Raw genomic sequence first — 22641 nt, 5'->3', positions numbered from 1 at the left:
ATGCCACCTTCTGTTTTTGAATCGGGCCTCCAGCCACTGCAAACGAACTCCAGACGTGTGCGCCCCCTTGTGCATCTGGCTTACGTGGGTCCTGGGGAATCAAACCTGGGTCCTTTGGCTTTGCAGGCAAACACCTTAACTGCTAAGCCATTTCTCCAGCCCCCATTTTAATTCTTTTTTTTTTTTCCGCATCTTGCGGTGTTACGACATATTTTGAGGAATACCTCATTCCCTTTGATTTCTTTTAGAGGTAGAGCTCACATCCCTCCTTTGTTCCTGGATCAGCTGGAGGTTCTTCTCTTTCGTCCGCGCTGCTGAAGGGGGAGGACCTGTTCTTTACTGGAACCTAGAACAGGGCAGTGTTTGCAACAGTAATTAAATAAAGATTGCTCTGTCTGAGGTGGGGTGCTCTTTGAGTCACAGCGACCAGCTGCCGCTCAACAAGCTTGGGGTTGAGTCCATGCAAGCTGGGGACGCAGGCCCTCGAGGAGTGGCTTTCGTGCCAGGGAGGGGTGCCATGGGCATCAGTGGACGAGGTGTCTGGCAAAATGGTAGAGTGTGAGGGGTGTGGCACCGTGCCACAGGGTCCAAGAGTGGACTGAAGATTGCATCTAAGTGGTCATGTTATCAAGGCTTGAAAATCTGGTCGAACAGGCTAGAAAATGTTTAATGGAGCAGAAGCTTTCATCTGGCTGTATGAGTGGTAAAATTTCTTTGGCTAAAGCTTAGCAAAATGCTAACGGGCCTAACTTGGGGAAATTTTGCACTCACGAATGTTCTGGTGACTGAGAGCAGCCTGCAGGGAAGCCCCTGGACTGCTTTTCTTTTTGAAGCTTTCCCCAGTGTCAATAGGGAAGATACGGTTGGAGGGATGTCTGAAAATCAGGGAGGAGGGGCGGGGCTCCAGGTAGACGGGGAGTGTTGGTAAGGCTGCAACCATATGTGCATGCTAAGTCACATTTATGCCAGTTCAAGTATACTATCCAGGGAACGTTGGGAACCATGTGTGTGATGACACGAGCTACTTCCTGAGCCCGTGGCTCCGCCCCGGTGCCCTCTGCCCAGGGAGAGGTTGCCAGGCTGCCAGGAGCGTAGAGCTGCCTGCCTGTCCCTCCCTAGGCGCCTCTGTCCCTCCCTAGGATCCTCCTGCTCAGATCGTTTCTCCTTTCTCTGTCCCAGCAACACTCTCTCACATTCTCTTTCCTCTTCCTGCCTCTTTATTTTACCAGAACTTAAAGTGATTGTTTGTGACACAAGAAAAAGCTAAATGAAACGTAGGAGCCCCATGATTTTGGCACAGGACGGAACAGCCCAGTGTATTCTTCCTATGACTCTGTCGTTCTTCCATATTTGTCAGTTTGGAAGACCCAAGACACAGGAGACCTGCTTATGCTTATAATCCCAGTACTTGTGAGTTCAAGGCTAGTCTAGCCTGCACAGTTCTAGCTTAGCCTGAGCAAGAATGAGCTCCTGCCTCCAAAAAAAAATTTTTTTTTAAAAAGGTGATACATTCTAGCAGCCCTGCCTCGGTGTGTCCTGTTCGCCAGCAGCAGCAGTTATAACCTGCCCTTTGTGCTGGCTCTCTTGTCCTCCTTGGGACCAGCAAGTGGAGTACCAGGCTGTACTGTATTCACGGCCTTCTGTTTGGGACACACTTGATATGGGAGAGTCCCATAGGGACACTGCTGAGTTTAAAAGGAAAAATAAAATCACCTCATATGAGCACATGTGAGACCCAGGTCACTTATTAAAAAAAATATTTGTATTTATTTATTTATTTGATACACAGAGAGAGAGAGAGAGGAAGAGAGAGAAATAGGCAGGTAGAGAGAGAGAGAAAAAAAAATGGGCATGCCAGGGCCTCCAGCCACTGTAGACAAACTCCAGATGCATGCACCCCCTTGTGCATGTGGCTTACGTGGGTTCTGGGGAGTCGAACCTGGTTCCTTTGCTGGCAAGTGCCTTAACCGCTAAGCCATCTCTCCAGCCCCCAAGTCACTTTTTGAAGGTAATCTCCTTCGTATGTCCTGGGATGGAGAGTTTGCAACTCCCCTTCTCCCATCTCCCTCTCCCTGCACCCCTTCTTCTACTTCCCTTTCCCTTCCTGTTCTGAGAACACCCTGTCCTTCCCACCTGGACTATCCGATGCAGCCAGGAGAATCGTGTGTTAAGTAATCACACAGTGAATGCATAGTTACAATAGTGAGAAAGAGCCTTTGAACAAGGGTCAGAAGGAGAACTTTTGAAGAAAGGGTTGTGGAGACATCAGCGAGGCGGTATTTTCCTTCAAACTTGAAGGTGGGAGAGGCTGGAAAAGGGTAGAAGCCGCACGTGCAAAGGGCCTCAGGCAGGAAGCGTTTGGTGGCCGTGGAGGACTGGAGAGGCGGTGTGACTGGAATTACATGTCTGAGTGTGGTGAGCGGTGGGGACTGAGGCAGGCGACCCATGGGGCCAAACCACACCTGTCACCAGTTGGATTTCCTTCTGTGCCACTGGGAAGCCCGTTCCTCTCTTCTTTCCACGGGGTACATTATCTTGCTTTTCTCCTTGCTGTGACAAAAACAGCTGGCAGCAGCGACTTTGGGAAGGTTTTATTTTGGCCCACGCCTTGAGGGGACAGAGTCTGTCATGGTGGGAAGACCAGGCAGCGGGAGTAAAAGGCAGCTGGCCATGTTGTGTCCACAGCAGGAAGTAGAGACTGAGCTCACTTTTTGCTGTTTATTCAGGGACCCCAGCCCGTGGGACGTGCCACCCACATTCACATCTCCCCTCCTCCGCTAAGCCCAGAGCTATGTCTCCCGGGCCATCGTCATTCCCGTTAAGCTGACAGGACCAAGCACCGCGCAGGGTCTTGCACGGCATGCTTCAGAGCCGGGCTGTGGCTGTGGCGACGTGTCTAGCCTCTGCTGCCTTGCCTGAGTCCCGTGTCATACGTGACGTCACAGCCTTGAGTTCGGAGCTGTAGGAAGAGGCTTCTTGGCTACTTGACCCTGAAGTCCACCGCGCCGTACGCGGAGCCTACGCATTGTGTGTCACAACCTCCTGTCCTCCACCGCCCGCCCCACGCTCTGCCACTTAGCTGTGGCCTGTTCGTGAAAGTTCCCTAGCGGCCTGCTTTTGTTTGTACCCCGTGGCGTTTTGGCCTCAAAGCTGTTGCTGCCACTGTTGGTGGAGAATCCTATTTTCCCATTATAAACAGGAAAATGAGGTCTCATTTTATGTGGGTCAACACACACACACACCACAAATGCTCAGGCTTTTTTTATTTTTTATTTTTTTGCAGTTCTTTTTCTATTTATTTCTAATTGTGAGTATCATTTTGCTCTGAGTTTGCCTGATTTTATAAGTTTCTCTTCCCCTAGGAGACCCGTCATGACCCCGGTCACTTTCCTTTCACAAGCTTTTTCTTTGCGTACCAAAGTCATCCTTTACCCCCACCCCTCCAGTTTTTTCCAGGACGGACTGAAAGCAGTAGAAAGCCTCAAGCCCTCCATTGAGACGCTATCCACGGATCTTCACACGGTGAGTCCCCCCCGCCTGCGCCGCCAGACTAGGGCAGGTCCTTCCCCAGAGCCCCTCTCCACAACCCCACACTTGGCTGCTGAACTGTCCCTGGAGGTCACGTCCATTCTGCTGCTGGCAAGAGCTGTGGCTAGCCAGGACGTGTCTCCGCACGGGTGGAAGGGCGGGGGCGGCAGCATCTCACCACACCAGTCTTACGTCTCCCTGCTTCGTGCGGCTTCTACAGATCAAACAGGCTCAGGATGAAGAACGAAGGCAGCTGATGCACCTTCGCGATATTTTGAAATCAGCGTTGCAGGTGGAACAGAAAGAGGTGAGGGGGTTTAAAATCGAAGGACTGTCCTCACCCACGTGTCTTGGGGGCCGTGAGATGAGGAGCATGAAATCCAGGCTCCCTCTGGGAGCCACGCCACGCAGCCCTACATCGTCGTTGTTCTTTAACTTAGTCCTATAAAGCCGTCTTTTTAGTGTATTTACTTCCAGGGGCAGTACCCACCACAGGCTGCTGGCAGAGTGTTACTCCTTCCTGCTGTCAGTTACTGGTCGATTTCAGTGTCTCGGTCATATGCCATTAGTTCTGTCCCTGGTAGTCTGTGGTTTCCCTGCTCCGACATGTGTGGACTCTGGCCTTTGGAATAAATGTAGAACAGGTGACCATCAGGTTTCTTTTAAGCCCCGAGACTGTGTTTTGTATGTGAGGAGTTAGACTAGGCGTAGTGCTACAGTCTTGTATCTCAGTCTTCAGTAGGCTGAGGCAGGAGGATTACTGTGAGTATGAGGCCAGCTTGGGCCGCATAGTAAGTTCAAGGCCAACCTGATCTATATTATGAGGCCCTGTGTTAAAAGCAAACAAGCTAACACAAATACAAAAGATGAGAAGAGATTTTCTTAGGGTTGCTCCCCAGTGCTCAGGTACCCCTGGCTCTTCTCCATCACCTCTTGTGTGTTGACATCTGTGTGTTCTCACACAGCAAGCAACTGTGTCTGTTTTGGTGACATTTTTTTGATGAAAAATACAATAAAAGGCAAATTTTAAAGAGGAGCAGGGAGAGCAGTGAATAGAGTCAACCAAAGCTGAGTATTCAAAAGAGGCTGTAAGAGCCAGGCGTGGTGGCGCACGCCTTTAACCCCAGCACTCGGGAGGCAGAGGTAGGAGAATCGCCATGAGTTCAAGGCCACCTGAGATGACATAGTGAATTCTTGGTCAGCCTGAGCTAGAGCGAGACCCTCCCTACCTTGAAAAACAAAACAAAAATAAATAAATACAAATAAAAAGAGACCATAAGGAGACCTGTTACTCTGTATGATAAGTAAAAGATACCATGCACTGTGTGTTCACTCAAATGTGCGTATTCTAATGTGAGTACTTTTTCTCTAGCCCATTGCTCAGACTGACCCTCGATTTCATGGGCACTTGTTATCCTCCTGCCTCAGCCTCCTGGGAAGTGGGATATAATGTAACTTAGCATAAATCTACTGTCTTGTCAATAAAAGAACTTGTCTGGCTGTATATCTAGTAGATTTTAGATAAGTACTTAATAGAACGTAAAGTTCACTGTTGGCAGTTTATTGAAAGTTCTTATACTATAACTGAATATTGTTGTTTTTCTCCCAAATGCCTTTACCTTTTGTGACCGAAGTCTAGGAGAGTAAGTAGCCAGTAATTTAATAAATTGGAGAGTTTTTGCATGCTTGTTTATAGATAATTCATTATTACATCTTAATGCCCAGTCATGCTTCAGATTTTAACCCTTCTTCCATGGTAGTAGATTTTACTCAGAGGCTAGAGTTTGGAAGCCTAGATATCAATGAGATGAGAATGTCTAAGTCTGCAGTTTGCGCTTTTGCTGCTCCTTCATGAGGCTGGAGCAGGGCACTGCCATCCTCCCTGGGTGGGACTCCGCACGCCCTTGTAGCCCATTCAAAGCCCTCTGTGCGGGGCTGCCTCTGAGCCCCCGCCTGCAGCAGTGGCCTGCTTGCCACGCACAGCCTTTGCCTTCTTAGACTCTGGCCTCGTCTCCCAAGTCCGAACGCCTTTCAGCAGAGAGCTAGTCCGCGAGCCCCTCCCTCACACAGCTCCGCCATGGCGTCAGTTAGGGGTCCCAGCACGTGCCGGTGAGCTGTGAATGAGAGGTGACTACTTCCCAGGAAAGACAGGGTAGTTGGAGATTCCCAGACATCCAGTATAAGCTCAAAAAGGAAGGGAGGAAGGGAAGAAGGGAGAGAGGGAGGGAGGAAAGGAAGGGAGGGAAGGAAGGAAGGAAGGAAGGAAGGAAGGAAGGAAGGAAGGAAGGAAGGAAGGAAGGAAGGAAAGAAGGAAGAAATGGGAGAGAAGGAGGGAGGGAGGGAGGGAAGGAAAGGAGGAAGAGAAAGAAAGAAGAAGCAAAGGGATAGAGGGAGGGAGGTAAAGAAGAAAAGGAAGAAGGGAAAGGGGTAGGGAAGGAAAGAAAGAAGGCAGAGGGAAGGAAGAAAAGGAAGAAGGGAAGAGAGGTAGGGAGGGAGGCAGGGAGGGAGGGAAGAAAGGAAAAAACGAAGAAGTGGGAAAGAGTTAGGGAGGGAGGGAAGGAAGAAGAGAGAGAGGGAGGGAAGGAAGGAAGGCAGGCCACTTGGAAGACAGAGAAACCATGTCCTCATTGTAAGTGGAGGAGATGCCACTCGCCAGGGCAACAGGGTGGATGGTTGGGAGCTGCTTTGGTCTGAGGAGGATCCAGCCTGGGAGGCAATGCTCCAGGTTAAAGTGAGGCAGTGGCTGAAGGCCTTGGTGCGTCCATTCTCTCTCTCTATATATATACATACATACTTACACACACACACACACACACACACACACACACACACACACCTGCCTCTTTCTCTCTCTCTCTCAAATAAATAAATATCATTTTTTAAAAAGGAAGGAAAAACAGGCTGTAGGCGCCCCACATGTTCCAGTAGTGTGGTGGCAGGATGCTGGGCCATTCTTGCCTTGGGCTCCTGTCAAGCAGGAGTAATGTTGCCCAAAGCCGCCTTCGTCAGGAGAGCCGAGCGGCTATTTCTGTGACGCACGCAGCTCATTGTCTTGAGGAGCAGTGACTAGCTCACGGATGTCGACGGTCACGTGGGAGAGGAGAGGCCAAAGCCTTCACCCATCCAGGGCCATCGGAAGCTGCTGCTAGTGGTCTCTGATGAGCCTGGCCTCAGTTCAGCCTTCCTCGCTGGCCTCTCCGCTATCCTGGGCCTGGCTACTCCCACGGTCACCTCCAGCCCTGTCCTTCCAGCAATAGGCCCAGGTGGTTGGGGTCTTCCTGCTTCTTCCTGTCCTTAAGTCTGGCCAGTGTTGGGTGAGGGGATGCTTCCCCGCTACACACAGCTGGGCCTTTCCTGCCTGCCTCACTTTCATTTTGTATGTTTTTTTAAGAGATCTGAGAGACAGAGAGAGAATTGGGGCACCAAGGGCCTCAGCCACTGAAATCGAGCACCAGATGCTTACACCACCTCGTGGGCATGTGTAACCTTGCATTTGCCTCACCTTTGTGTGTCTGGCTTACATGGCATCTGGAGAGTCGAACATGGGTCCTTAGGCTTCAAGCGCCTAAACCGCTAAGCCATCTCTCCAGCCCCCCCTTACTTTTTTTGTCCCCCCCCCGAGTTAGAGTCTCACTCTAGCCCAGGCTGGCCTTGAACTCACAGCAGTACACCTAGCTCTGCCTCCTGAGTGCTGAGATTAAAGTTGTGTGCTACCATACCCAGCACTTGTCACATTTTTTTCCATGTGCCTTCTCAAGTGTGACCAAGAACTCTCAAGCCACACTTGCTTGGTGTTCACTGGATGCTGTCTGGCTAGAATGTGGGTCCTTGTCTTTTCCACTGAAGCCTGCTGGCTTTCAGATGGATCATATGACTTTGTGTCAGAGTCTTAAAATTACTCTAGACAATGGAGTCTTGGAAACACTGTTCTTAGAGCCCAGACTAGCCTGGCAAGGCCTGTAGTTCCCACTGTGCCACACCCATCATGTCCTCAAGAGACTATGACGAGGTGGACATCACAGACACTGGGACAGAGAGACCTTAAGCTCCCAGAAATGGCCTGTCCTTCGACAACTCACCATTCACAAGAATCATCCAACACACTTTAAGAGGGGTAGATGCGGTACAAGAGTTTCTGTAATAACAGTCTCAGGCAGCTAGGGCTTGACCCACCTGTGTGTGCTGTGTGCCATCCAGGCTGCCCATCTCTTCCCGATTCCTGAGGACTTAGGTCCTGAGCCCACTGCCGCCTGGGCTGTCTGTCCTGCAGGACGCGTGGGCTACACAACAGTTCAGATGACAGATGATGTGTGGGAGCCAAGAACACCACGGGACAGAGGTACATGACATGCATAGTCTTTGGCCGTTTCTATAAAGAATCCACCGAACCAGACACATCGTCCACATGGAGAGACGGGGCTCGTGTTGTTTTGTCCTTCCTTGGGAAACACAGAGCCAACTGGTATCTCTGAGGGTATTGCATACTGCCCTTGCCAGCCACCTGTGTCTGTTAGTCAGCTCTGCCCCCAGCCAACGACGTTCTTTCCTTCTTTTGGGTTCCGTTTCCATGAAAACCTTGGCCATGTGAGCTGCCAGTCCTTTGCTCAGGTGAGGAAAGGGTTTTTCTGGGTCACCTGAATGTCACCTCCAGAGTACTTCAGCAACTAAGGCTAAAGCAGGTTCAGTTGTAGATTAGACAGGTATATCTTTCTCTTTTCTTTGAATTTGAAATTTGACCTTTTATCTTGGGTTCAGATGTGCATGGATGTTTTGATTAATTTGAGAACCATCTGGTCTAAAGAAAAGAATAAACAAAAATTTAGCTTTCTCAGCATGTGGTGTAAGCCCCCCCATTCTACAAAGAAAGGACTTGGGGCTGCCTGACCATCACTCCTGAACCTCCAGGCTCTGGCAGTATAAAGAGTATACAGTGAGAGGTCTGGTCATCAAGGCCTGTTATCCTAGCTACTCAGGAGGCTGAAGCAGGAGGATCACAAATTAGAGGCTTGTCTGGGCTAATTATAAGTTCAAGGCAAGCTTAACTTAGTGAGATCCTGTCTCAAGATAAAATTCATAAAGAAGGCTGGGAATAAAACCCAGTGGTAGGAGAGAGAGCTCAGAGGTTAAGTAAGGCATTTACCTACAAAGCCTAACTATGGGTTCATTCTGCAATACCCACACAAAGCCAGATGCACAAAGTGGCGCATGCTTCTGGAGATAATTTGCAGTGGCTAGAGGTTCTAGCATGCCAATTCTCATTCTTTCTGTGCTTGCAAATAAATTAAAAAAAAAATTTTTTTAAAGACATGTTTCAGGGCTGGAGGAATGGCTTAGTGGTTAAAGCGTTTGTCTGCAAAGCTGAAGGACCCAGGCTTGATGTCCCCAAGACCCACATTAGCCATATGCACAGGGTGACGCATGAATCTGGAGTTCATTTGCAGTGGCTGGAGGCCCTGGTGCACCCATTCTGTCTCTCTCCCCCTCTTTCTCTCTGTCAAATAAATAAAAATAAGATATTTAAAAAAGAAAAACAAATTCAGTGGTAGAGTGCTTGTCTAGTATATGTGAGGCTCTGGGTTCAAGTCTGCAAAAATTAGTGTCTTGATTTTTGTGAAATCAGACTTTTGTGTATGTGAATTTGCTATGGAGGCTGTCAAGCCTAATAACCCTTTCTCCAAGAAAGATTGGTCATTGTCTTGTTAGTTTTATACTTATTAAGAGAAAGAAAAAAAAAAAAACACCTGTAGGTATTTATAAAGACTGTCATTGTGTATCCTTTAACGTGAGATTTTGAAATCACAAATTGTTTAAGCAGTGTTTGGTGGTTTAGTTTATTAAAATTAAAAATGGTCACGTGTAAATTGGTAATTTAAACGTAAGGAAAAAAATGAGTCAGTAATTCCCCCTTCTGGTTTGTATTTTAAAACAGTTAGTATTAGGTTTTACTACTATAAAAGTATAAGTAAAACTTTATTTCTAAACATGTAAAAAAAAAAAAAAAGACTCGGTAGATCATTAGTTCTCAAAATTTGGTTTTTGAACCCATTTATACATTTAGGTGTTAGTAAGGATCCCAGAATTTTTGTTTACAATATCTGTTTATTAATATTAGTTGTATTAAACTAGATTTAAAGAGCAAATTTATGTGTGGTAAGGTATACTTTGGATTTCTTTTTTTTTTTTTTTTTTTGCTATATAGCCTCAGGGTAGCCTCAAACTCATGGCAGTCCCCAACCTGTGCTCCCAAACGTTGGGATTAAAGGCCTGTGTCACCGCACCCGGCAGTTTTACGTGTCTTACATGTGTCGGATATTTGTAGATTCACTTCTACAGCATTTACTTAACGTTTTCTGTTGCTTTCCATCATGTGCCTTTTGGATCATTTCTTTCAGTGGTAAAACACTGCCCAGTGCTCATCTAACTAAAACGTTAGCTTCCTGGGCAGTCCTCCTTGTTCCAAGGCCTCTGTTCTTTTCCTTCTTGTTGCCATGGCTGGGTTTGGCTGCTCCTTTAAGGCTTCCATGGTACAGTTTGGTCTTGGCAGCTGATGTCCAGGCGCTGGTGCTAGGCAATTACTGACGTACTTAGTTTTCAGTGCCTGGGTCCTCAACCACTGAGCCATATCTCCAGTCCCAATACCTCTTTTTAATTATTTTTTTTTTTTAAGAAGAGAAGGAGAGAGAGGGTGGGATGGAAGGAAACCTGATCTTTCCACAATAGCCTTTACTAGTTACAAGCGGTGCTTAGTAAGATATTGTGGCTTTGTGTGAGAGAGAGAGAGAGAAGTGGGGAGAGAACTGGCATACCAGGGCCTCTAGCCACCATAGTAGATCTCCGATGAGGGTGCCACCTTGTGTGCATGCTCCACCTGTGTGTCTGGCTTATGTGGGCTATGAGGAGTTGAATCGGGGTCCTTAGGCTTTGCAGGCAAGCGCCTTAACCGCTGCGCCACCTCTCCAGCCCCCTCCATATGGCTTTCTTAATGCTTACATCCTACACCTAAAGCTTTCACTGACATTTTGCTTATTTCGAGGTTTTTCTTGTTTTTTTTTTTTTTTGTCTTTTCTGTTACATGATATCAGAAGTATAATTACTGAGTTTATGTTACAGATATATGCCTCATGCTTTATCAGGTATTAAGAGTTTATAAAAATGACAGGATCCTGTTGGTTGTAAAGAATTCCAGGCCCGCCTGCCTCAGGAAAAAGCCAGTAAAAATCTGCTTTAGCTATTCTTAAATAAAACCATCTCAGATGTGTTAGCGGTAGTGATAAAGATTATCTCCAAAACAGTTTTCATGTTTTGTCTGTATTCATAGGCTTATATCCTTAAAAAAATTATTTCATGAAATTTATTATTAGGAGATGTCTCAAATCAAGGGGCTATGTAAATCTATAGACATGTACTGGTAAATATGTAAGTCTGCTTGTCACTTTTCCTTGATTACATTTATGTTAAATAGGAAGATTAGAAGAGAAATCTAAAGGACCAAATTTTGCCTAAAATTAATTTCCTTTTATAAGGAACAAAAGGATAATTTTCAGGCTAAACAAAGATGAACACCATGCCTAAATTTAACAGTTTTTCAACCATTTACCAGCTCTTAAAGATGCTCTAAAATTTTTATGTAGGGACACAGACTCAATCTGAATTCAGCGTAAATTAGACACAAGTAAAATCTGGTCCGGTATGTCACAAGGTCATAATACTGATGAGATTCACATTCAGAGCTCTAAGTAGGCTAGACACAGGCAAGACTGTCACCTGTGTACAACAGATGGGTAAAATGAGTTTCCTAGGTAAGAACAAATAGAGAGCTTCACTGTAGGACAGAGCAAATGCCAGGATGCTCAGCTCTCTGTCGTTTCCTCTTGCTCTTGCTTTCTGCTGTTTAAAGTCATAGCAAGCTGGACTCTGGAGAAAGGGATGCCGCCGACTTTATCTCAGCCCCCATGCAAGGTTAAGCCACATGTCCCCCAGATCTCGTCCAGAAATGAATTGGCCAATGGTCTCCGACAAGGAAAAGGGGAGTGACCCATCACATATAACTTTGATTCTCTTTATAGTTCCTCTCTTCTTGCCTACACAAAACCACCTCTGTCAGATAAGATTCCTTGATCAAATGGGTAAACTGAACCAGGATAGTTTGATCAAGCTAAAAACTCCTCAAACAAATGTTTTCTATCTATAAAGCAAAGGAAGGCTGGGGGGGATGGCTCACTGGTTAGAGGCACTTGCTTACAAAGCCTACCGGCCCAGGTTCATTTCCCCGGGACCCATGTAGTACCAGATGCACAAAGTGGCCCATATGTTTGTCAGGGCAAGCAGGGACACCTGAGGTCTGTAAGCGATTCTGTGTCATATAGGCACTTAGTATTATCTGAGTGCACGCTTCACCACTGATTTCACACAGCACCGTCTCAACTCACATCGGCAGCCGCACTTTCGGAGCTGAGTCATTGAGTCTTTTCTTGTCCCCTTTTGTTTTTTGAGACGGGGGTGGGGAGGGGTTCCTTGTAAAAGCCCAGGCTGGTCTGAAACTCTGTCTCCATGCCTTAGCATCTCAAGTTCTGGAACCACAGGTGTGTACCACCACACCTAGCCAAGTCTTTCGTCAGGTTTCATTTCAGTCTCACGTCAAGAGTCGTACAGATCAGCAGCTGTATCATTTCCATTTCCCTTCCACTGTATTCTTTCTGTCAGTGTTGAAAGCTGTTTTACTCCAAATTTCTAAGGCTAGCGTATGTTCCTTTGGGTACAGTGTGAGACCTGGGGCCGGTCTGATTCCATTAATGTCCCCATGGGAACCAAAGCCATTTTGCCCATGAAGACCTGCATTTAAGTATATGTGTATGCACGTGTGTGTGTATGCGTGTGTGTGTGTTGGTGTGGCTGCACATGAGTGCATGAAGGCTAAAAGTTGATGTTGGATGTCTTCTTCCATCGCTCTCCGCCACTCTGCCTTATTTACTGGAAAGGGATCTCTCACTGGAACCCAGAGCTCATCAATTTGGCTAGTTTAGCTAGCCAGCTTATTCCAGAGAATCCCACCTCCACCTCCTGAGCACTGGGATCACAGGCGGGCTGCCATGCCCGCCTGGTATTTACATGGGTGCTGAGGATCTGAACTCTGGTCTTCATGGAACACAGACCGTGCCTTACACACTGCACCATCTACCCAAGGGTCTGCTTCTTCCAGAGTCACTCGTCAGCTTGGTAGGAGAGCCCACCTTAGCACTTCATTGATTGCATGAATAATTTTTTGTTTTTAGTTTAGAATCACTACCTGTGTGTGGCAGAGCTTAAAGTAGGTGCCAGACCTTCGTGTTCATGGGCTGGTTGGGCGGGAAGACTAAATGTGGTTACAATGACAGTGCTTTGCAGATTGACCCACCCATTCAGTCCAGTCTTGGACTAGATCCCAGCTGCCTTCTTGCAGGGATTGGCAAGCTGACGCTAAGCTTCAGATGGAAATATCAGCAACCTGGAACAGTAGCCAAAGTGTTTTAAAAAACAACACCACAAGCTGTAATCATCACGCGTGTGGAGCTGGCATGCGGATAGACATGTAGCACCGAGTCGAGTCCAGACATAAAGCCTGCACATCTGTGGTCAGTGGACGCTTAACCAAGGTTGCTGAGACAGTAGGAGAAAGAGGAAGCGATGCTGAGACAGCTGCCCGCCCACAAGCATCAGGGTGGATGTTAGCCCCCTCCTCATGACCATAATGAAAAAAGTCACTTAAAGCTGGGTGTGGTGGCGCATGCCTTTAAACCCAGCACCCGGGAGGCCAAGGTGGGAGGATCGCCATGAGTTCAAGCCCACCCTGAGACTACATCATGAATTCCAGGTCAACCTGGACCAGAGCGAGGCCCTACCTCGAACCAGGAAATGGCTTAGCGGTTACAGCCTACCTCAAAAAACAAAAACAGAAAACAAAACAAAACAAAGATTAAAATGGATCAAACACCTAAGTATAAAAGCTACAGCTATAAAACTCTTAAGAGGTTTCTAGGTTGGGGCTTTCTGGCTTTAAGTCAGGCACGGGTGTCTTATGTACGACCCTCTAAAGTACAGGGCACACCAGTCTTCCCAGTTGTGGAGAATCCACGTGGCTTGCTGCCTCCGGGCTCGGTGGATGTCCCCTTTCCTGAGCGAGGGCTACAGCTCCCGCTCTGCCCTCTCCTTGTCCCCTGCGTGCTGGCCTCTTGGCCCCAAACACCCTCCTTTCTCTTCGCCAGGTGTTACCTTCTCGTTCAAGTCTTCCAAACCCTCCCTGTGGGTTTTCTCCCTCTGACTCCTCAGTTCTTGAGGAGTCCTCCTCCATGTCTGCTCGGAGCCACGTTGACACTCCCATTCGGTCCTTCGTGGTCTGAGCCCAAGCTTCATTGTCCTGGGGGTGGTCTGTGCTAGTCTCTCAGGGCATCCTCCAAGGGAGAGGGGCAGGTCTTGCTTTCAGAGTTCCGTCCCTTTTATTTCATTGCATCTGATTCTTCTGTTGAGATAAACTGCTTAGAGAACTCAGAGTCAGCGGAAGCAGTCCTGCTGCCCTTGGGTCTGCTAGAAGGCTCAGTGCTGCCTCGCGTTGCCCTTCCACCCTCGGCATCAGACGTCCAGTATCCCTTGCTAAATGCCCACTGCACATCTGTGAGAGGCAGGACACTGAGTTTAGGCTCTGGGGATCCATTGTTGGTACTTGACACAAGATCTCATAGGCTGGAGCTTCCCTCATGGGGTGGACTCAGTCTGAGTCCCAGCTGAGCACTCGAGTGGCCTTCCCTGTCATTGAGGGTCCCTGGGTCTGGGTCAGAGATCTTGGGATCTATGCAGTTCCTACCCTCCTTGAGACTGACAGAGTAGGGAAGGGAATATATGGACAGAACCATTAGGTAGCAGGCATTCACACATGTGCCCACGGTCACGTCTTACTGGGCTGTTTTCCTGTTGTCCAAGAAGAGTGAGGTAGAAAGCCTGAGCAGCTCGCATGTCTCCTGAGGGAGAAGACGGTCTCGTTCTGCACGTGCCGGCGCTTCCTGAGGCTTCGTTGTCAGGAGCTCAGGCCCTGTCAGGGTTTTCAAGCTTATAAGGAAATAAAAGCCGTCACTTTCAAATGGCCTGTTCTTTCAGCCAGTTTGGAAATGCCGATTTACTTTTATTTATTTTGCTGCTGGGGTGATGGAGCTGTGGATAAAAGAACCCAGGGCTTTTCATACGCTGGTTAAGCACTCTACCTGTGAGCTTACCCACCAGAAACACTGATTAGTGACACTTCCCTTTCCAGCCTGATAGATGGCTTTTTAAACTCGTAGACAGGAGTTTATTTATTTATTTTTGGTGCTGTGAGGTAGGGAAATATTTCTATTGTATTTTTAATTTAGGCACATGTTTCTTTTACGTACTTTTTTTGTTTCCTGTAATGAACTTGGACGGTGTGCTAAGCGGTAATTTCTTTACTGTGTTTAGGACTCCCAACTTCGCCAGAGTGCAGCTTACAGCTTACATCAGCCTCAGGGAAACAAAGAACACGGGACCGAGCGGAACGGCAACCTGTACAAGAAAAGTGACGGGTAGGTGAACCTTGCCCGCTGGGAGAGTTGAAATGTGCGTTCCTCATCTCCACTCCCCGGAGCGTCTTCCGAGCCCGTAACCATGGCTTTCTCCGCTTACCCACAGGATCCGGAAAGTGTGGCAGAAAAGAAAGTGTTCCGTGAAAAATGGCTTCCTGACTATATCCCATGGCACCGTGAGTACCGCGTGCTCACCCGCGACTTTCGCGCTGGGAAGGGGTGGGATCTGTGTGGCGGGACGTGGTGGGGTCACAGGACACGGTCACTCTGCGTCTGTTTTAGTTCTGAGGATGAACTCTGTGCACTTTTCCTATCAGACAGCCTGTTTGTTCCCTTTCCCTTTGGGGCACCTGCACCCTGGCTGGGTGCACTGCTGGTGCCTGGTGGAGCCTGGCTGCCTTTGAGACTTGACAGTCAGGAGTAGCTGCTCAGCCAGACTGTCCTTATTTAAAGTCCCACGACTTCCGGAAACCACAAAACTGGCTGCCCAGCTATCCTTGTCCTAGAAACTGACCATCTCACTCAGGAAGATTCCTACCTTTCCATTAAGGGGAAAAGCATTTTAAGTGACCAGAACTCTAGACACCAGAAATCCAATAGAAAAGAGCACTTATGAGCTTTGTTACAGAAATTGCATATACCACACCCACGCCCAATCACATTGTCCTCACTGTCCTGTTCGAGAGGAGCTGCACGACAGAAATTGAACCCCGTCTACTGAGCTGATGGAAAACCCAGTCAGAACAAACTCACCATCCAGCTTTCAGAGGGAAGGAGTTCCAGTCAGTCCTTCCCACCACCATGTTCCTCCCCACTGTGACCGTAGGAGTATCATTAGTCACCTGGTGTGACTAAGGCGGGGAAATTTTGGAGGCCGGTAGACAGGCTCCCTGTGTCTCAAGGTCGAGTCACTTATCATTTCGTTGGCGATGGAGGTTGAGTCTCTCTTCCCTGACTGCCAGTCTCATGCTATGAACACACCAGCACCCTCAGTGGTCACCAAGGGCGTGACGCGAATCCTTTGTCTTGATTTTCCCTGGCCCCCAACTTCCCTGTGCAAGTTTGAGCGGGGTCAGAGTGCAGATGAGCTTCTTGGCCCCTATAGAAAGGTTGTCGTTCAAGGTGGGGTCCTGAGAAATAACGCTTCGTGGTACTTTTGAGTAATACGCTAGAATCAAGCCCCGCTTGACTGATGTCACCGAGAAAGGGTTGTTCAGGAGGGTGCAGTTCACTTTGCTGATGACATTAAGGGACGGGAGAGAGGCTGGAACTGGCAATTCCAGGGTCGTCTATAATGGTCTTGGCGACCTCTGCCTAGGGATTGACTGTGTCTCTGGCAGAGGTCACCCCCTTCTTTGCCCACCCCAGCCTGCACTGGCTGCGTGATCACGACCTCACTCCTAGCCTTGCGGTTTGGGTCTTAATGCGCCGCCCTCTCCCTATAGAGAGACGTGTGGGGGTGAGCGAGGTGTGAATGCTTAGAAGACTGAGGTAGCCAACCTCATGCCACGTCCTAAAGGTGAAGATTACGAGTCCCGGAGAGGCTGGGCTTCCCCAGCAAGTCTAACCCGTGGGGATGCTGTGGCTTGCATCTAAACTGTCCATCCGTTGTTTAACTCTGGTTTACTTCATCGTGGAGTAAGTCCAAGTTTCCTTTCATGTAGTCCGAGCTCCTAAGTTACGCGGTACGTGGGCTTGCTCAAGGTCCCTGAGGTCCAAGCCCTCTGCCTAAACCACGATGGAGGGGAACAGGCCTGGTGACCCCTGGCCAGCCAGACCGTTGGTTGTGAGCCACTCCGCGCTGGAGCTCTCCAAAGGCACGGAGTCTTGAGGGGCCACTCGTTTTGAATGGCTGCCCCGGTTTGACAGCGTCAGTAGTTTCGCTCGGATACTGACGGCTCGGCTAGCACACAGTGTGCGTGTATTTTTTATTTATTTGTGAGAGAGAGAGAATGGATGCGCCAAGGCCTCCGGCCTCTGCAAACGAACTCCAGATGCATGTGCCACCTTGTGCATCCGGCTTATGTGAGTTCTAGGGAGTCAGACTTAGGTCCCTAGGCTTTCGCAGGCAAGTGCCTTAAATGCTAGGCCCTCTCTCCAGCCCACAATGTGCATATTTAATGAGATCTCTGTGGTATTTTGGAAGTATTTGTTTGAGAGAAAGCGAGGGCGAGGGAGGGAATGGGCAATCCAGGGCCTCCTGGCACTGCAAAAGAACTTTAAATGCATGTGTCCAAAAAAAAAAAAAAAAAGCCAGGCATGGTGGCGCATGCCTTTAATCCCAACACTTGGGCGGTAGAGGTAGGAGGATCGCTGAGAGTTCGAGGCCACCCTGAGACTACATAGTGACTTCCAGGTCAGCCTGGACCAGCGTGAGACCCTACCTTGAAAAACCAAAAAAAAAAAAAAAAAGTGTCACTTTGTGCTTCTGGCTTTTGGTGGGTACTGGGAACCAAACCCAGGCTGTCAGTCTCCATTAGCAAGCATCTCTCCAGTCCTCCACATCTTTGTGTTTTGGGGGGAACCCTCCTCAAGGATCTCCACTTCAAGATGCCACATCCTACATTAGCAGGGACAGTAGGTGAGCCTCCTCTGGGCCCCCACTCTGCTGTCTTGGAGGAAGCCGTAACTTGCTGTCTAGTTTCCCCTCAGTTACCGAGTGAGCCTCTTCTCCTTTTCTGCTGTGTTAGGTAAGTCATGAATGTCAGAATCCTAAGGACCCCTCTGGTGGTCCTGCACCCCAAGCATTTGCCTGTTGGAGACGTGCCAATAAAGATCATTGAGAGAGGCATTGTTTTCTCAGTTTGGTTTTGCTCTGACTCCTGTGTAACTTTTCCTGGTCAGCCCATGGCCCCTTAATGTGCTAGTTTTACCATCAGCAGAAACGAGCAGGCTTCCAAGGACTGCTCTGAGGAAGTGGGGATCTAAGAGCAGCACCTGACACACAGCTGGACTCAGGTTTGGAAGAAGTGCAGGCCCACGGGTGTGTTTGCTATGCCACGAAGAGCTTGGCTGCAAAGCTGGCATTCTGCCAAGTGAAACCGCTCCTTTGGTACTGGCAGGGGACAAGGTGCCATGCGGGAGATTCGGTGGGAGCCCCTTTGATATAGCCACAGCCAGTTGCTGCCTGGCATTGTAAGCACATCCTATGGGCTTTCACATCTTCCAGACCTGATTGTGTGTTATTCTGAAAGACTTGCCAGATGGCTCTACTTCTGTAAAAAGTGGACAAATTTTATTTTAAAAGCTGAGCTAGGAGGCTTTTTGAGGTTTGAGGCCAACCTGAGCTAAAGAGTTAGTTACAGAGCCAGGCGTGGTGGTGCGTACCTTTAATCCCAGCACTCAGCACTCAGGAGGCAGAGGTAGGAGGCTTGCCCTGAGTTTGAGGGCACCCTGAGACTCCGTAGTGAATGCCAGGTCAGCCTGGGCTAGAGTGAGGCCCTCCCGACCTTGTTAAGACTCTGGTTGTGGCCAGGAAGGTGGCACAGTGGTTAAAGGTGCCTACTCGCCTGTCACCCGGAGTTTGTTTCCCTAATACCTATGTAAAGCCAGAAGTATGCAGTGGCATCTGAAGTTCATTTGCAAGTGGCTGGAGGCCCTGGTGCATCATTCTCTGTCTCTTTCTCTCTCTCTCTCACTCTCTCACACATGGATGGATAGGTGGGTGGGTGCATGCCAGGAATGTCACCCAGAGGTAGAGTACTTGCCCTAGGTTCAATCTCCAGCATATCAATCAATCGATGACTTAAAATCTTGAGAAATTGATGAAAAACATGATTAGGTGGAAGAATTACTCATAATTTTTGCCTTCCTGGCAAACACCAAAGCTATAGGATCTTCCCACTCTTCCTGAATTTGCTAATATTTAAAATTTTTTATAAATATATTTTTAAAATTTTTTTATTTTTATTTGTTTATTTGAGAGTGACAGACAGAGAGAGAAAAGAGGCAGTTAGAGAGATAGAGAATGGGCGTGCCAGGGGCTTCAGCCACTGCAAACAAACTCCACTTGCGTGCGCCCCCTTGTGCATCTGGCTAATGTGGGTCCTGGGGAATTGAGCCTCGAACTGGGGTCCTTAGGCTTCACAGGCAAGCGCTTAACCGCTAAGCCATCTCTCCAGCTCTAAATTTTTTTAATTAATTAATTAATTAATTAATTTATGAGATGGGGAGAAAGAATGGGCATGCCTCCATCCACTGCAAACGAACTCCAGACACATGTGCCATTGTGTGCATCTGGCTAATGTGGGTCCTGGGGAATTGAACCTGGGTCCTTTGACTTTGCAGGCAAATGCCTTAACTGCTGAACTATCTCTCTAGCTCCCTTCCTGAATTTTCTTTTCTTTCCTTTCCTTTCCTTTTCTATTCTTTTCTGGCAAGCCCAACAGACTGGCTTTTTTTAAAAAAAATGCAAGATAGAAAGAGAGGGAGAGGGACAGAGAGAAAGAGAGTGAGAATGAATTGGCACAAGGTGATGTGTGTATCTAGAGTTTGTTTGCAGTGGCTAAAGGCCCTGGTGTGCCCATTTTCTCTCTCTCTGTCTGCCTCTTTCTCTCTGACTCTCATTAATAAATCAATGGGGTCCCAAGAAAATAAGGCAAAAGGGCCTCAGAGGAGGGCCTTCACCATCTTGCCTGGCATCCACACACATGCACACCGGTTTGGGTGTGCTTATACACACACCACAGAATAAAACAAAAACCACTTTTAAGAGCTCTAAGATTTAAGCTGCACATTGTCACCCAGCCGAGCACCTGTGAGAGGCCAAGCTCAGAGGTTCAGGGCTTCATTCAGAGCAGCTTGATTGCGGGGAATCCGTCACTGCCAGCCTCAACACTGGCCCCGCTCTTACCTTGCCCGGATGGGGACATGTAGGCCCCGCCGACGGTCACAGACCCCACCGTGAACTTCTGTCTTGCACAGAAGTCTGCCTCAGAAAGCCATCTTTGGGGCTGGAGGGATGGTTTAGTGCTTAAGGCGTTTGCCTGCAAAGCCAAAGGACCCTGGTTTGATTCCCTAGGACCCATGTTAGCCAGATGCACAAGGGGGCGCACACATCTGGAGTTCATTTGCAGTGGCTGGAGGCCCTGGCGCACCCATTCTTTCTCTCTCAAATAAATAAATAAAAATAAAATATTTTTAAAAAGAAAGAAAGCCATCTTTGTGAACGAGTAAGAAGTCGCTCTTGCTGTGTCTGCCTGAGCACTGACATGGGACCACTCATTTGTTTTTAAACAGGCCAACCGGCCACCTGCCAAGCTCAACCTGTTAACCTGCCAGGTGAAAACGAACCCCGAGGAGAAGAAGTGCTTCGACCTCATCTCTCGTAAGTTCCTTCTGAGATGCTGCAGTGAGTGGAGCGCTGTTCCAAGGGCTCTTCTAGGGAATGGGCACCGCCTCACACTGTGATTTCAAGAATCAGTCTTGAGCCAGACCTGATGATGCAGGCTTATGACCCCAGTACTCAGCATGCTGAAGTGGGAGGATCATGAATTCAAGGCCAGTCTGGGCTACATATTTTCTAGTGACCTGCCTCTTGTTTTTGCTGCCTTGCTAGTCCCTCGAGCTGAAACTGACCTTTGAGGGTGGCCCTGCGAGCCCAGCAGTGTGGACCAGTCCACTCGGAGCCCCTCCTCTCTAGGGGTAAACAAGGGGTTTGTACTAGATGAGCCTTAGGCCTCAAGTCTCTTTGCCTGTTTCCTTTTCTTTTTGACAATTTTGTTGTCAGAATCTTCCATAATTTATTTGCGAGATGTTAGAAGTGAGATATTCTAAACCAAAACGCTTAGGCCTTCGGTATAGCTGAACCTTCAGTTTGGGGAACTGTTCATCTTCCCTTGCCATGGAATTAGTCTTTCTGCTTCTGTATACTTTTCTTCTTTGTGCCATGCACAAAAGAATTACCACAGAACTAACAATTACAGCGAATGTTTACTCAGCACCTCCTTCCAAAACCAAGGAAAAGGCTCGTGATGCTTAAGGAAAGTCTGATCAGTACCTTTTGTCCTTGGTTATTGTATGCGGCGGGGTTGTAGTTCGGGGAAGGAAGGGCCGGCTGTTCTCCTGCCCCCTTCCCCAAGAGGTGTCACCAGTCTCTTGGCACAGCATCTGTGTTGAGGGAGGAAATGCTCTCCCACAGCAGCCCCGGCGCCCAGCCTGCGGGCCGCTTCGGGCAGCTAACAGAGCCTTTTGAGGGAGTCTGAGGCGACTTGGCTAGTATAGCAAACAAGCCGGGCCGCTCCTGCCTCCTTGAGCTCCAGCTTCCCGTGCAGACCCTCTGGGCAGCGTGACGGGGGAAATGCCCACGGACCATCCGTCCCTTCTTCATGCTGCTGACTTTGTGCCACTTCGTGTCCTTCCAACCCAAATCTGGCACGTTCTCTCACCCACAGGGCTTGCTCTCAGACCCTTCATTAACTCACCATGTTGTCAATACTGGGCCTTGACCACGGTTTAAAATGGGATCACTGCTGGGTCTCTGCATAGATTTCCCAGGGGCGTCCAGACAACTGCGGAGCAGGGCCTTGAGTGGCCGTGAGTGCGACGGGAAGAAACAGCCGGGAGACTGTCGGAGGACAGCTCGTTTATTTGTTGGGGGAATGGCTCTATAAGCATCCATGTAGTGGTGGGAAAAGCTACGGGTATGGGCCACAGGGTGATTGGCTGTGTGAGGGCTGCTGGCTGATACCTCATTAACACACAGGGTTGGGGTGAGGGTATGGGCCACATGGCCATGGGAAAACCAAAACCTAAGTCTTATCAGGACGTCCAGGTGCCCCAGGCATGGGGAGGGAGCGGCCCCTCTCCTGCTGGTCTCGAGGCGAGATTTTTGGTTCAAGGCCTGCTGCAACCTCTTGCGGCCTGGGGCCCTTAGCTGTGCCTGAGAGCTCAGGCCTACTTCAGCGTACAGTGGCCTGGGGCCCATAGGTGTGCCCAACAGGTCACCTGCCTCTAGATAGCAAACAACTTTCAGTTAAAGAGAGAAATCATGATAGTGTGATCATGTTTGCTGTGACTAGAGACGAGACCAGCCTTTTTTGCTGAAACAGTAGTCCATCACATGGCTCGAGCTACCCCAGATATACAAGTACCCTTATGTAACAGATGATGCTTGGTATAGCTACCTGAGCTTAGCTGAGTTTTGCGTGCCACACCAACCAAGATGGGCATAAACAGTTCCTTCAGCTTCCCCAGTGGGGCCTGGAAAACACCCAAAAATGCAGAAGCAGTTTCTGAAGAGCATTCTGCAGCCCAGGTGACATCGGGGGTCACACACATAGGAAAGGCCTAAGAACTCCCTGCCAGAGGTCACGCTCTACATTCTGAAGCTGTGGGCCTGCATGTGAATCTGGTTATGCTAGGGAGCACTGTGGTGAGCGAGCTGGCCTTTACAGAGACCCTGTTGGTGTCTTGCGGTGCACATGAGTGCCCTCAGGGAGGACTCGGCCTGCGACACCCTCCAGAGTCGGCTGGAGGTACTGTTTGTTGTCGTGAACATGCAGATACACGGTTGTCCTGGGCGCTGCTCCTACCCTCCTTTCCTGCT

General features: G+C 48.7%; 1 protein-coding gene across 7 annotated transcripts in view; it reads left to right on the top strand.

The window, feature by feature from the left end:
* Positions 1-22641, top strand: part of Asap2 (ArfGAP with SH3 domain, ankyrin repeat and PH domain 2) — a 171917-nt gene that overhangs the window by 107685 nt on the left and 41591 nt on the right. For 4 of the 7 annotated variants that reach the window (XM_045137224.1, XM_045137222.1, XM_045137221.1 and 1 more), the window contains exons 8-13: positions 3447-3522; positions 3749-3835; positions 5163-5171; positions 14992-15095; positions 15202-15271; positions 20334-20421. In XM_045137224.1, coding sequence (XP_044993159.1) covers positions 3447-3522; positions 3749-3835; positions 5163-5171; positions 14992-15095; positions 15202-15271; positions 20334-20421 — 434 coding nt within the window. The remainder of the gene's footprint in view (positions 1-3446; positions 3523-3748; positions 3836-5162; positions 5172-14991; positions 15096-15201; positions 15272-20333; positions 20422-22641) is intronic. The other 3 variants (XM_045137225.1, XM_045137223.1, XM_045137219.1) reach the window with 1 other exon arrangement.

This window comes from Jaculus jaculus, chromosome 18 (genome assembly GCF_020740685.1).
Source record: "Jaculus jaculus isolate mJacJac1 chromosome 18, mJacJac1.mat.Y.cur, whole genome shotgun sequence".
NCBI lineage: Eukaryota > Metazoa > Chordata > Mammalia > Rodentia > Dipodidae > Jaculus > Jaculus jaculus.
This window is presented reverse-complemented; position numbering and strand designations above follow the sequence as displayed.